Here is a 15,843-nt window from a genome sequence, read left to right on the forward strand (position 1 = left end):
CAGGAAGCTGATTGGAATGGAATTAGCTTTGTAGATATTCCATCATAAACAGAAGTACCGGACACAAAAACATCACAGGATCAACATATTTGCTTGCACAAAATGTCATGCCAATTCTTTCCAATAGACTATTTTACAAAACAACAAAAGCAAAGGTCATCCTAATGTTGGACTCTATATATATATATATATATTTCTTTTTCATTATTGTTTATTTTGTGTTCTTATCTATATTTGTTTTTGTTTTGTGAGCTGGGCTGTGTGATGTTGTATTTCTTTGTAAAGTACTTTGGTCTTGAGGTTTTAAAGTGCTTTATAAATAAAGTTGGATTGGATTGGATTGGATACAACATTACAATGCATCAATGCAAATTGTTGTGCCAACCATCTGGATGTTGAGATAAATCACTGTGAATGTGAACACTTTGACCGACTGATAAATGTCAGGAGATCACCGAAGTCATTGGGATTCATCGTCTGGAAACCATGAATGTCTGTACCAAACTTTATGCAATCAATTAATTAATTTTAAAGTGGTCGCTCTAAAACCAACCGACCCCCAAGCCTTTCTTAATTGCCATAAAACCACCAGTAGACAGTTGTCAGATCCCTTCACTGTGGGGAACCTCTTGCCAATCTTCCAATAACCTATAGAAATTGCATTGGTGAAAGGGCAATTGAGGACATTTACTGACCTTTGACCCAGTTTGATTAGCAACTAAACCCAGTTAGATTGTGAGAGAAGATTGTATCTCTACCCTCCAGTCTCTTTCCCACTCTCTAACACTGATGGATATCCAGCGCTACATCTTCACTCAGCCATGCACACTTGCCCTCCTATTTCCCCGCCGAGAGGTCAGGTCTGTTCTTGTCTTTTGGAAAGCTTTAACAGGCGCCGCATCTTTAGCCATTCTTAGCTAACAGCAGGTAGTTTTGCCATCCAATGAAGGCATTTATTTTCTCCTTCAACCTTGAAGTTGCCTTTACAATTAAGTCATATTTGAAGAGTGTTGTTTCAAAAGCAAACACCTGTGCTCGATTTCCACAGAGTCGAGTCAAATTATGTCTCTTTTACTGCCTAATATGTCTTTTTGTGTTTCTCAAACGTATGTTCTGTTGATGTTGTTGGCCTGTAAATGACCTCATTATTTATAGACTTTTAGGCTTCTAACCTTGTCTTATTATTTCATGGATTTCTCTCCGGTTTGAATTTCCACATTTCGGGGCTCTGAAAATGAAAGCCTGGATGAATGGCATCCCTGGTGCCTCAGGGAACAGATGACCTTAAGGATGAGTATCAGAGCATTCTTGTCTGTGACACTGGGGTTAACGTCCGCTCAAACTCTCCAAGGAGAAAAACAAGCACTATGGGATTTCAAATAGAGAAGCATATAACTGTCATTCAGGTCTGTATATTCCCAGGCATACAGGGAATCATACAGCTCATGTTATGGTGTTCATGAGAGGCTTGTTTTGGAGTTTCGTTGCCCACTTTCACATTTGTTTTAAAGCCTAATAGCTTCCGAGTTTGATAACTTTATTAGATTCTTACCCAGTGGCCTCTTTCTTCTTCTCTGCAATTCCGGCTGATCAGGCAGGAACTGCAGGGCACCAAATTGCAGAGAAGGATAACGATTTATAGGCTAGATTGGTGAGAAAAGTGGTTTTATATCTTGGGCAGTGTTATTAAAAATGTCAAGTGTGGAGCTGGGGACGTATACAGCAGGTGGAAAACATGTCACAAACCTGTACAATAATCCTGAAAAGTCATTTGTGTGTCAGGGAGCAAAAACAATATAGGGGCGCACAAACACAGAGCACATGAAAACATTGCACTCCAGTGTGTGTGTTTACTGTACACGCTGACTTTCTGTGACTTGCACAGTGTGCATGTCTTTGTTGGAGAAGAGTGTTCATGAGTCACCACTGTCTTTAGCCCGCGGCTCAGCAGCCAGCCAGCTGAAGGAGGGGATGCATGTTTTATTTTAGTCGCTCTAATATGCCGTGAAGACATCATTATCGTGAAACATGTTGTATTCCAGGGCGTCTATTGTTTAAAAATGGCACAGAAGATGTGGATAACTTAAACTGTTTCATCCTCATTGCAGTCACAGAGATCATTAATTGTGCAATTAATCTTGCTTCATTAGATGTGGCTTTTGTTGTTGCCAGCTAAGCAGTGTATGGCTGTGTGAACCCTCCTTGGCGAGCGAAGGATGTTATCTTTTCTGTCATGCACATACCAGCGCTGCCCATAGGGAAGAGGTGAGCATGCGAGGAACTTGGCTGATTGAGGGCACAGAGGCGCTCTGACGCTGTGCACTGCGATGGTTGCCTGTGAATACTAAGGATGCCTCACAAGAGACTCTTTTGTCAGCTTCAACTCCCTTTGAGAAGAGGCATGAATAGCACAGAGTCTGTGAGATTCGTATTCTACATTCCTCCCATATCAATTTCTTATCTTGATTTATTTTTTCTTCTCTGCAGATCCCGAGAGTTCATTGTTCGATATACACCCAATTCACAATGAAAATACTTGATGGCATTTATTGTGTGGTAAATTATATCAGTGAGATATTTTCCTTCAAGTATATGACAAAGAAATAGAGAACACATTTGTAATGTGCCCTAGCTTTTAGCCACTGTGAAGTGTCACCACCTTGGCCTGGACTGGATTTGTGACTGTAAAATATGAGCATGAAAACGTATTAACCCATTTAATCCCACATTTTTCCCAGACATGAAAATATCCAAATCTTGTGTCATTAATAACCCTTTGAAAAAATCAATCATTGTTTTAAAAAAAATTCATGGAAAAGTAGTTGAACAATTATGTTTTATTGCCGGTCACAATTGTGACCGGTGGGATTATGTGTTGCCGTGAAAATACATAATGGAATTAGCATACTTCTCCTATGCAGTCATTCACATTTGTATAGATCCCAGCCTATCTACACATTTAAAACTCTGTCACTGGCAATCCCCATCAAATTCTACTTTTTACATATCAGAACACCAATATGAACAACCATCAAGGTTTTTCAACATTTCTATTTTAGTGCAACATGTATTGAAACATTAATATTATACATCTGTTGTAACATTTGAACTTTTACTTTAGTGCAATATTCTTTGTAACATTGTCTTTCTGATATTTTAGTGCAACATTCACAAACAACTGTACAGCCAGTTGTGTGATTCATTCACATTGAACATAAAAGGTGACATTTAGAAAAGGTAGCATGTAGAATAGGCGTCCTACACTGAACAAAAATGCAATATATATATCATAGGCTTTAGAACCAAGTGCACGATTAGTTAGTGCATCACTATTTTGAACTACAATCTACTGATTGATTAACTTGAACTTCTTTTCCAAAACATTCCAGTCCTTTTGGACTTTTCCCCTTTGTCATGGACTTGTCCTTCGTACTGCATCTCCACAGCCTTTATTGGGTCTGCTTTGTTGTTTTTTATAGCTATTACAGCCTCTTTGCATTCACTTATAGTTCCCTTTCTACTGTCCATGGTACATCTTGAAGCACTCAAGTGGTGCTTTGCATTTCTCACATGCATAGGTAGTGCGTATTGCAAATGTATTTATAAATACTAGATACCTTAAAGATTATGTTTACCAAAAATCATTGTACTATCTTTACGTTAACAGACCCTTTATTTATCCAATCTTTTCTGGAAATACATTGATATATAATTCAGTAACATTTATAGAGCCTTATAAGTGAAAATATGTTTTACAGTCACTATTGTGACCAATGGGATTAAATGGGTTGCTCAGACAGATCTTACCAAGGAAAAATAGGAGAGGCATCGAGAGGGAAACACTAAGCTGTCTGCTTCACTGCAGGTCATTGGATCATAGATAATATAGATGAATAGAGAAAGAGAGTTGTGGCTATACCTCAGTACATTTACTCAAGTAATGTTACTATTTCAGGGTAATTTATTCGTACTCCAACAGAGCTATTTATTTTCTTCCGTTTTTACTTCTATTCAACAGATTTTGGGGGCAAATATAATAATGTGTGCAGCACTACGTTGAATTTACATTGAGCTTTAGTTACTTACGGATTCTTATTTTTAATAAATATGATCAAATAACTAGAGATTTTCCTGCGATGAGAATCACACCATGTTGCAGCGCCAGATTGGTGAAATGGGGTGGCCCATTTTAGATATACACATCTGTAAAGTGTCATGACTGCGTCTTAAATGGTTGCCACACTTTTGTGGTGACACATTTTGTCCACAGACAGAAAGACAGACAGACAAACAGACATAAACACCAGGCAAATTACAAAAACCTCTACTGTGTACACACCCAGTTTCCTCCAGGACAACATGTTGCCATTATGACACAAACACAAAAACTCTCAAGCTAAAAAACATATTTTTTGTTTTGAGTGGTTATAAATCACGATGTATTAGTAATTCAAGTATTAGCTCCATCATTACCAGCAGATTATTTTAAAATACATACGGTACATTAATAACTATTATCAATACTATGTGTATTATTCTGAAAAAAGTCAGTCTTTATTATGTGAAAACCATTGTTTGATACTTACCTACTCGTACTCTACAAACGCCTACCTAAGTAAAGATCTTTGTACTTTTTCCAACTCAGTAACCTTATTCTCCTGCAGACACTAGTCACACCCTTAGACACACACACAAACACACACCCAGAAAAAGAGGAATCCCGACTCTCCCTCCTTTTTAAATGGAGCAGCCACCCAGTGCTTCAGTAACCTGATTACCCCAGCTGTCAGTCTGAATAAGGCCCGGCTTTGGGATCCTCCCGTCCTCTGTTCTTCAGAACGGTACAGAGCCTGTCCTCCCGGAGAGTCTGGGAAACAACCTCCGACCAAGACAGACACTGAAACAAGGAGCAGGGAAAGCAGCAAGGCTACAAGAGTCAGCAGGTAAGAGGATGCTAAAAATGAAGACTGTTTTTATTCCAGCGCAGTCAGTTCAAGTCTTTAACCATCAGTTTTAAGAATGAAGAAAAGATACTGACTATTTAGAAGGGAGACCAAAAAAGCCACAGTTAAGAGGATAAAGGAGGCCCTTTGAGGCGGTCAGCCACTAAGGGGAGGGCAACAGGATACAACTAGTGGGTGGACCTTGATGATTGTTTCTGTGCACAACAAGTCTTTCACTTACATGCTTCCTCTCCCTCCGGACAGGAGCACTTTGTAGGAGTTGGAGGCAAATTCCTCAAATTACAAATATTTCATTAATCTGTGTTTTTCAGGACTGCAACTAGAGGTTTAAAAACTTCTGGATCACTTTCTGGACTGACTTTACAAGTGAGATTTCTGCAGGAAACGGAGGACCCTGAGCTGCACTTTTGCAGCTCCAAAACAATGGCAGAGTGCATGCAGGATGCCACAGTTATCCAGGATCGAGAAGCGGACATTGACAACCCGAGAGAAGTTTCAACCGAGTCTACATCAGTGGCAGCGGTCAAAGCCAGACCTGCAGACCTGGGGCTGATTCGGAGCTTGTCCAAGTCGGACTCTGACTTGTTGGCGTCACCTTTTGGAGGAGAGGAAGATGGAGGACTGGCTGGCCGCAGTGGGTCCGTGTCTAACTGCCGCTCTGGTCAGCCGTCCATGGAGCGCATGCCATCGTTTGCTTCTGAGTGGGATGAGGTAATACTCCAGCTCAGGGGAAGGGAAACCAGTGGGAGGGTGTAGAAGACAGAGGGAGTGGCAGTGGTGGTGTTAAGACATGGACAGGCTTTCAAATAAAGTGTGGTAATGTCCTTAAAAGAGAGTGTGTTAGTGAGTGTGTGAAAATATAGAGTGAAGAGGCCAAAAAGAGATGCAACTATAAGTGGGAATGAAAGAAAGAATTGTATTGTATGTATGTTTAGGACATCATATTGTTACAAGGCATACACACAACAAATACAGTTAATATGTTAAATAAAATAAAATAAAATACAGGAATATGCAAAGAAGATGCATTCATTTCACAGATACCACATTCATTGTCATAATTGTCCCATCTAACTGGAGGATCATTAGTCATTTTCTGTGGTATACCTTACTTATTTCCCCATCTTTCTACAAACATTTGAACTTGATTTCTAAGTCTCATGGTTATATTTTCCATTTTATTTATTTAATTTACAAGATTCTTCCATTTTGAGTTTATTAGGATATCATCTTTAAAACAATTCCTTGTGATTTGCTTTATTATTGCTTTACTTATTGTAAGAAGTTAAAAGCAGCATATTTTAGGACAGGAAAGAAAGATTCAGGAAAGGAAGGAAGGAAGCAGAGCGGAGGCAGCAGTATGAGAGCGATCAGAGGAGTCCAGCAGAAGCAGTGATAGACTGTAACTTTACCCAGGCTGTTGGCATAGAGTGCCTGTGGGTGAGAGCTTGAATGCATGAATGGCTTGATCACTTGCACCGACCTCCCTGTAGCAGCCCTGGCATCTAAGACTAATTGGGCTTGTGCTGTCATTCCACATCCACTCAGTACATGTCTCAGGGGCCGACCCACGCTTCCACTGTCTCCTCCTGCACTCCTCTGGCTCCTTTGCTCCGTCTTACGCCATCTACTTTCAGCCCTCTGTGAGCAACTCTCCCCCTTCCCCATCCCCAAAAGCCTCAACTTGTGATTTTCGAATGATTTTTGAGCGTCAATTGATCCTAAAGCACTGTAAAGATTCTGAAATTAGTAGTCATTTCTTACCAAAACTCTCAAAGGCACTTAAATAGTCCAAAACCTTTGAGGGGAGAATAGCTTATGACTGATAATAGAGTGTATTATTAGTGCACAGCTTGTAGGCAAAATTATGTGATTTATTTTTAAACATCCAGCAGACTAGAACATTTCTGACACTTTCTGCTGAGGGTTAGTCGTTATCACAACGATAAAAAAAAAAATCTTAGTCAGGGTTTAAGGTTTAGTTTTGACATTGTACAATATCTTTTCATAAATGATATTAGCTGGCAACCTTTTGGAGTATAGTATAAAGCCTGTTTGATAGTCTGTTAGATACACAATGTGTGCAAACATATGCGTTATATATCAGTCAAGGAACTTTTAGATTTTTTTGGTGGTTTGTCTATTTGTAAGCAGGATTACTGAAAAACAATTATTAACATTTTCATTAAACTTTCATGGAAGAAGGTTTTGGAGTGGATCCGAATTACTGATGCAAAAATTAATTATTTTTACCACGGAAAATGGGCTAAATAACCATTTATAATCCTTCTCAGACGCACATCCAAATGTGAATTCTCTGATTAAAATGTCTGCTATTAAAAAACACTTACAGATCTGCACATCATAGTAGACTGAACTATTGATTTTGGCAGAGTTTGTTCTCTCCGAGTGCTCTTTAAATGTAAGGGAATGTGACCTTTCCTGCAATAAAAAAACTGGAGAGGAAGCGCTACCATGATCTAACAGCAATGCAATGCAAAGCAGATGTAACATGAACAGATTAGTGTTCTTCCCATTTGGACTTGAATCAACCTTGAAACTGCTGATACTTGCACTGAATATATGACTTAACATAGGCGTACTTGATCACAGCCCTGTGGATGTTATAGTCACATCCATTTCCGGTTGGGCTTTTACAATATGTCTTGAGCATGTACCTTAGTGATGTTTAAAACAAGGGCAGTGGGAGTACTCCGACACCTCAAACCTTTACTTGGCCTTGTGTGCCCCTCTCTTTGTCTCCCCCTGTGTCCCGTGCCTGCTCCACCCTCTGCTCTCTGACGAAAAATGTTTATTCAGGCTATGTTGGGTGGGGTGTCCTGTTCTCAAGGGCATCCTGTTTTGCAGCTGCTCCCGAGTGTCTGTTTCTCTTCCAGATTTCAAGGGATTTGTTTGGGTTGGGCATTTGTGCGTGTGCAGCGAGGGCAAAAGTTGACTCATGAATTTATCTTGTGAAGCAATCAACCACCATCAAACATTGAAGCGACGCACAAGGCTCAGAGGAAGGCTGGGCTTTAAATCAGAAATATAAACACACACAGACACACACACACACAGGCCTTCTGAATGCAAATGCTGGTATTCAGATGCTGTTAAAAACGAAGTTATGAGATGAAGTATAACCTTTAAACCCCATTGACATTTTCAGTGGTATATATACATTTTGAGTTGTATTATTTGTGGCAGCTTGTGTAACAGTGGACCATTTAAAACCACAAAAATTAAAGTTCAGTAACAGACGTAAAGTGCATTCCAATTCAGACCCTCATTTCACACCCTGTTTCCTGAGTGAGATTTACTGATAGAGTGATGAAATATTGTTTTGCGGCACTTTCTCATGTATTGATTATTTATTTGTATGTAGTTGTTATTTGTATTTTGTTTGAACCCTAAAGCACCTATCTGATGGCAGAGGTTTGTAATCTGAATACAGGATATGGGACAATAATTTCCTTGGCATGTTTATTGGTGTCTAATTATCATTTAGGGGACGAGATGCCCCCTTAACCCAATCACTTTCAATGCTGTGTATAGACCAGTCTGTTTATTTGCGATTTGAACTTAACTGATATGAAACCAAACCAAGCTGAGTGTGTTTCCTGTTTCTCATTTGACATTAAGTACATAAAAATACAAAATTATTTAAAAGAAATCCATAAGCTACCGTTTTAAACACTCATGTTTTACATTTTATTTTGGATTGATAAACTCGGCCACAGAGAGATGTCCCTTACACAAACGTATTTATGTTAAGGACACATGTGGAAACAGCTATAAACTGTGAAAAAACATACATTAATATCTAAAAGTCCAATATACCAAAACATGGAATGGAATGGAAATATTGTTCAACAAAAACAATTGTTTTGTTTTTTTAAAGGAAGTCCCATTGAGATAAAAAATCAAATGCAGAGACCTGGCCAAGGTAGCCTTATAGCTCTGTAAAAGATCAGGCATCTATACATTAAACACAAAGTTATACCCAAAGATTTACAGTAAAAAAGAATAAAAAGATCAGCCACTGAAGAATAAATAACCACACGTCTACATCACCACATTCCCTCACAATGCCATTTGATTCATCCATGGAGTAAATTATATGCCATTCCTAAATTGCACAATATCTAAGTAGCTACATTTTCTACACATTCATATTTTATTTCCCACAAACACTTAGTTTTCATGTTTACCATTGCACATAGTGATAACTTCACCCATCGCCAATTGTCTTTAATTTTAAAAGGTGTTTGTACGGTTGATAAGCAAATGTAATTTTCTTTCCTTTCAAACTGCATTGCAGCTGCCAGTAAACAATTTGACTTCCTCCTGTCGAACAAACTAAACCAAAATGGATCCATAAATGTAAAGTGCACACACGCCTATTTTCCCTTCTTATTGGTGTGCTTATGTTTTGTATGGGAATTACCCTTTAAGTTTAAAACTGTACCACATATAACATAAATAAACTTTATAATGTAATACTTTGCACTGCATTTCAGTAACCGTTACATATGGGCTAAAAATAGAAATGAAATGTTTTATTAAGGTGATTGACGTCTCTACCACATCTGTTCAATACTCAAAAGGAAAAGGTTAACACAACCACATGTTACAGATGCTTGAGTGGCTTCATTCGTGTGCATACTCTACATTTCCCAGCAGTATTCCTCAGGTCATTACACATGCAAGCTTTTAAAGTGCTTACAGTGTGTGTGTCTGTGTGTGTGTGTGTGTGTGTGTGTGTGTGTGTGGTGTGTGTGTGTGTGTGTGTGTGTGTGTGTGTGTGTGTGTGTGTGTGTGTGTGTGTGTGTGTGTGTGTGTGTGTGTGTGTGTGTGTGTGTGTGTGTGTGTGTGTGTGTGTGTGTGTGTGTGTGTGTTTATATCTATTTTAAACAGTCTATGGTTTATATGCTGCTACCTTCTAATGGATGTGGTTACATAACAAAGATTGGGACCCATTTAATGAAACAAAACATATTTTATTATGATGTAAACTGTGGTTTATTATTATTTTTTGACTTGATTTGATTCATACAGCTATTTTTAAATTATAATTTTGAATTAGTGATAACAAATTAAGTTTGTCTTCTTTTTATAAAACAGATATACCATAGATTTGAACCACTAAAATGAATTCAATATCAATGGATTTGAGTCTCTCACAGTAAAAATTATATAAAATGAGATTGCAAAAAAGCCTCTCTTCGTGTTGATATAGAGGGAATATTTTCAAAGTACATGCAAGATTGTTTATAATTCATACTAGAGAGCCATGGCAGAGTGAACACATCCCAAGATCTGGTTAGACAGATGTGGTACATGAATATGAGAGCAGTGTGGATGGTGTTGGGGGGGGGGGGGGGGGGGGGGGGGGGGGGGGGGCACAGTCCTGTTTCACCTGCCACATTGCCCGTAAAATGTCTCACCAGGTGGAACCATAGAGCGTATTAAATAGGGTGTAACACATGAGACACCACATTTAATTTAACCTGCTGCTGTTAAAAGCTGCTGTTTCACACATACTTGGGCTAGACCTGTTTAAAAGCTAGTGCTTTGAAATCAAATGGAAGTTTGCCAGTTTGGGGATAGCAATGTAGGATTTCAATTTGTCAGACATTTTCATCACTTTCCTGTTACATTACATGTTACTTGTGAGACGCTTTTATCCAAAGCGACTTTCATACTCAATACTGTGGAAAATCCCCACAGGAGCAATTTGGGGTGAAGTGTCTTGCCCAGGGACACAACGACATGCTGACTGCAGTGGGGTTTGAACCTGTGACCCCCTGATCCCAACACCAAGGCTCTATCCACTGCGCCACACGCCTCCCACATTGTCACAACTAATCACAATCATTTTGTTATGCATCTCAGAACGCCTCATTGGAGATTTCTCTTTTTCCAATTGTTTCTTCCGGGAACCGCATGACGTGATGCGGTTCCTGGAACCAAAATGGACCAATCCGCAGAGCTCCTCACACACCAGGACCTTTAGCGTAATTTTTCAACTAACAGGGGGTGTTTCTCAATCGCAAGTACGCTTGCTTGGTAGCACATGTCTGCCGAGCATCTTGCTTCAGAAGCGAGGCAAGAATACTTCCTGGCATTTGGAAAACGAAGAGTGGAACAGGCTAGCAAGTGTGCAGGTGTGCGTCATATGAGAGGCCCCGCCTTACATTTTCCGCCACAGATTTGGGGAAATTGGTCCGTGCGCAAAGCATTGTGGGGATTTTAAGACCGCGGAGTCTACACATGTGCAGCCTCGAAATGTCTCGCTACGAAGAACGCCGGGCTCGGTAGATTTCCAAGTATGCTGGAGATTGGAACAGTCCTTCGGCGGCACTCAATGACGTAGTATGCTTGAAATAGTGGCTCTGCAGCAGCTTGATTCGCGATTGAGAAACACCCAGGGAGTCCCATTGACTCCCTGGTTGGTAATAGACGAGTTGGGATCGCGGAGAAATGCTCTCCGCAGACCCATTCTCACAGCGTTTATAAACCTTTTTCTTACTCAATATCAAGCCACACTTATTGTTTTTACTTCGGCTGTGAGTGTTTGTGTGTGCTCAGGATGAGTTTCGCTGTCCCGCTGTATCGAAGACCCGGAAACCACACCAGTAAGCCAGTTCACTGAGCAGCGAGCCTCGCAACGTCCCGACCAATCAGAGCACACTGGGCTCACAGGGAGGGGGGGCAGGAGCTCCAACAAGCCGTTTAGGACAGAGAGTGAATACACATACTATACAGAGATGCTGTATGAGAAACCAATGTGAGTTTGGAAAATTGCACAATTTAAATCTATTCTAGTAGACCTCAACAATGGAAATACGATCAGTAGAAATGGCCATGACATGGGACCTTTAAAAAAGTATAAACACAAACTACATTTTCTTTACCACTGCTGTCTCGGGTCCATGTCAAATTTCATAGTAGTTGGTGTTTAATTTAGTCATCGTCATGAGCTTCTTGACATTTGAATAAGCAGTTTTGTGTAGGAAGAACACAGTGTTGTGATCACCAGTAGTACCTGACTAAAATCCTACAAAAAAACATACAAATAAATGCTGTTTCATCTTTAGAGACATAAAGGGTTATATAGCTAAAACCAGTTGGACACTGATAATTATTATGTCAAACTTTTATGAAAACATATATTCTATAACCATAAGCAGAGGAATACATCTACAAAGCTCTTCTCTCATGTCACTATGGCTCACCACATGTACAGTTCACCACTGAGGCCATCATGACTTTACTATGATCATTCTTAGCAGCTTTATTCGTGGTGTGTGGTTTCAAAGCTGTCAAATAAATACAAATCTATCCAAATCATGAGGATGCTGGATAGAATTATGTGATCTGGGTCTTGTATCATGTGGAGCTACTGGCCCATCTGTCTTTATTGACAATAACACTGAGGCGGTAATTCCGTTTCCAGCGCCAGTGAGGCAGGCAGCCTTTTTGCTTAGTTTATTATATCCAGCCATCATTCCCATTATCTGTCCTGCTCCCATTTATGTGCAGGGGACATCAGTGACTCAGCGGACAATACTGTGTTTGAGATTATTTCCCATTATCGTTATCTTATTAAATAGCTTGGAGACTAAACTAGAAAGATTGGAGGAATAAAGGCAAGTGCATGAAAAGAAATCACAAACACATGCAATTCGTATTTAGTGTAAAAACACTTATTTTATTCCGATACTAAAATCTATACTCTATACTCAAATCTGAAAATAAAAGTGTTCGATGTTTCATTAATCTGTTTATTAACATGAATTCCCGACAATGCACACCTAAAATTGTAGAAATGACAAATGGTGGATGACAAGGCAGCTTCAGGAACATTCTATAACCAAAAAAGGAAACTGTTCACTTTCTCCTTTTGAAGGGTAGTAGTTTTCACAGTAATCACGGTCTGATAAAGAGCTCATGTCTCTACAGTTGCTTCAAATGGTTAAATATAGTAATTTCTTGTATTTTGACTGCATCAAGTATAATTTGAAGATAAGTGTGGTAGATAGAAATAATGGTCAATGTAGAAGTGGGACACAGTTGGTTTTTACATAGACATATTAGTGTTTGCTGATGTATTGATCTGTTTTATGGTTTTGTTCTTCACAGCCCATAGCTGACAGTGATTCATCGTGATAGAGGTGCTATTTAGGTTAATGGACTGTAAGTCACGCTGTTCGTTCTGGCTGCTGGAATTGGTTTTCGTAAAAACGAGTAAAGCATTTATTGTAGAATATGACTATTTTTGCACCATGTTCCTGTTCTTTGTGCCCATTTGGGTCACAGTGCCATATACAAAAAGACAACAGTGCATTATAACCCATGAACCGAAATGAAGAGCTGACAAAGAAAATGTTACAGATAAATGGTGGGCGTCTGTACTGTAGCTGAACCACTAATTGCTCCTAATGGTCAGACCAGCACCCTGAGAGGGTTTGTAAGGGCTCTCAAAATTGGCCTTCTATAAATACAGGTTCAAACAATCCCAATATTTATTTTTAACCCATTATGTCCATGACACTGTTACTGCAAGAAGCGCTGACATTTGTTGGATGCCCTGTTTCTATATGTCTCTAGCTTGGAAAGAGGTGCAATGAATAAAGAGTGGCTAATTCAAGAGGTTGAAATGAGGGGTATTTGATCTGATACTTCCTCATTTCACTACAAAACCGAAATAAGGTGTTACATGGCTGAATAGAGTTTGCTAGTGAGCTGAACGTTTTCTACATCTGTGTAAAAAGTACAAATGTTGGACAATAGCAAATATTACTCGTCTATCATTCAGGTGGTTTCATCTCCAGTCTGATGTTTAGCACATGCAGTGCTGATCTGTTTGTGTGTAGAGACGTAACACCCACACACGCTTGCTTGCTGTCTGGACATGGTGTCTCTCTCTTTGCGGCCGAGTTTTCTGCCAAACATTTAGTTGAACTCTTCCTCTTTGAGTTTGACCCAATGCTACATGTGTTCTGTGATGTTTTGTGTCTCCTGTCATTGCAAACGTTTTTCAGATTCAAATGCTAATTTTTTCATTTTAAATGTCTCTTGTTTATTTTATCGCAATTCGAATTGAAGGATTACTTCACTGCCCCACTGAGTGTGTGTTCAAATGGGTGAATGAGCTGCAAAAACCTTGTGACTTTGAATCTAAAACGCTATACATTTTTTCAGCAAAATGTATATAATTGGGAACACTTCCAATTATTTTAATTACATTACAATATTCAAATTTGTCTGGTTTACAGTATTTCAATACTAAGAGTTGTCTCTCATGGAACAGTGCCACATATATTCTGTATATTTGTCAGTGAAGCACATAATGAGTGATGGTATAATAAGGCCTGTGGAGAAACTCAATAAGACTCAATAAAATTGGCCGACCCCTGGCCATTATGGAGCTCTCTTTAAGTAACAACCACGTCCCTACATATTAAAGCCACGTTCATTCAAGTCAGCAATCTGTTATACGTTGATTGCCTGAAAAATAGATGCAGCCTATATTGCTCATCTAATCTTTCTGGGGTAATTTGGGTCCAAACCGCAAACCCAAGATCACTACCTATTTTCTTCATTGTCTACATACACTTGGGGTTTTCTGACTTCAGTCCATTTTTGCAGTTTTTTATAAGTGTGGTTAAAGGTTTATGTACCCTAGAGTCAAATGACCTGACTACCAAGAGCTTGTTCTCTATTCTTATTCTCCCAAGTAAAATAACAACAGATTCTCAGAGGAGCTGGACTCAAGCAAAAGAGAGAAGACGTTTCATTTGCATATTCAACTGTTTTGAGTTAGAGAAGAACAAGTCGTATTAGCTTAAGGTAACATCATCTGAGGACATGAATTGATCACAACAGTTCTGACAGCCTCTTGACTTGTATCGGAAATAATAAAATAAAATCAGAACTGTCAGATCTTTTTTCAGTTTGAAAACTTGGGCATGAAAAGGTGACATAAAATGGATAATTTTATTCGCAGCGTATGCAGGAATTGAAGAGCAGATCAACCTGTATTAGCATGTAAATCTCTTCAGGGTGCAGAGCTTAGCCATCACTCAGAGATGAGCACCAGGGATTCCAGGACAGTCCACTCAGAGCTCTGTGCTTCATGACTGCACAATTAATTACATTTCTGTGTGAATAGATCTTCTAAGTTGATTATGTCCATCCTGCTCTCATACAATCACTGGAAAGTGCTCTCGGGTCAAATGAATTCCAATTGAGAGCTGGTATGCAGGTCAGAGTAACTACATCTTGACCGGTTTCATATATGTCCCATAAGGACAACGCTATTTCTAATTCAACTCCATTTCCTTACTCACCTATTTTGTTAAAGGAGTTTTTGTGCTGTTGAACAGAGAATGTTCTCTTTAACATGACATCACATTGCATTTAGCTGACGCTTTAATCCAAAGCGCCGTACAATAAGCGCAATAAACCATAAAGATTCAAACTAATGACAACAAGAAAGTGCTGACATATTCACTTCCAACAAGCCAGACCATTGTAAGTGCTTGTGCTTAAGTTAAACTCTTAAGTGCTACTTTTCTTTTGTTACCTAGCCTACACTAATCGATATTAACGGGTGCTAAAATACTAGAACATAAGACAGCTTCTTACTCAGAATGAATTTAAAACTTGGAGAGTTGGAGCTTTTGATGTCAAACACTGATGGGTTTATTCAGAGTATCGGCCGGAGGATTCACATCACAAGTCAAAGAGTCAGAGGTTCTGACTTCACGGTAGAGTTGCCACGTCAATTCTGAAGAGCCTCTCTCTATGTTAGACCTTTTAACTGGTTCACAGAGAGTAATCAACATCTCTGAAGGAGTAGACTAAACAGCTG

The 15,843-nt window shown here is 39.3% G+C and overlaps 1 protein-coding gene across 4 annotated transcripts in view; it reads left to right on the forward strand.

Moving 5' to 3' along the window:
• Positions 1-4,803: 4,803 nt before the first annotated feature.
• Positions 4,804-15,843, forward strand: part of anks1ab (ankyrin repeat and sterile alpha motif domain containing 1Ab) — a 47,690-nt gene continuing 36,650 nt past the window's right edge. For 3 of the 4 annotated variants that reach the window (XR_004556602.1, XR_004556603.1, XM_034138798.1), the window contains exon 1: positions 5,200-5,675. Coding sequence is in view for 2 of the 4 variants with exons in the window: in XM_034138798.1 (XP_033994689.1) it covers positions 5,388-5,675 (288 nt within the window). In the remaining 2 variants the exon portion in view is untranslated. Of the gene's footprint in view, positions 4,944-5,199; positions 5,676-15,843 lie in introns of those variants that run through there. The other variant, XM_034138797.1, reaches the window with a different exon arrangement.

This window comes from Trematomus bernacchii, unplaced genomic scaffold (genome assembly GCF_902827165.1).
Source record: "Trematomus bernacchii unplaced genomic scaffold, fTreBer1.1, whole genome shotgun sequence".
NCBI lineage: Eukaryota > Metazoa > Chordata > Actinopteri > Perciformes > Nototheniidae > Trematomus > Trematomus bernacchii.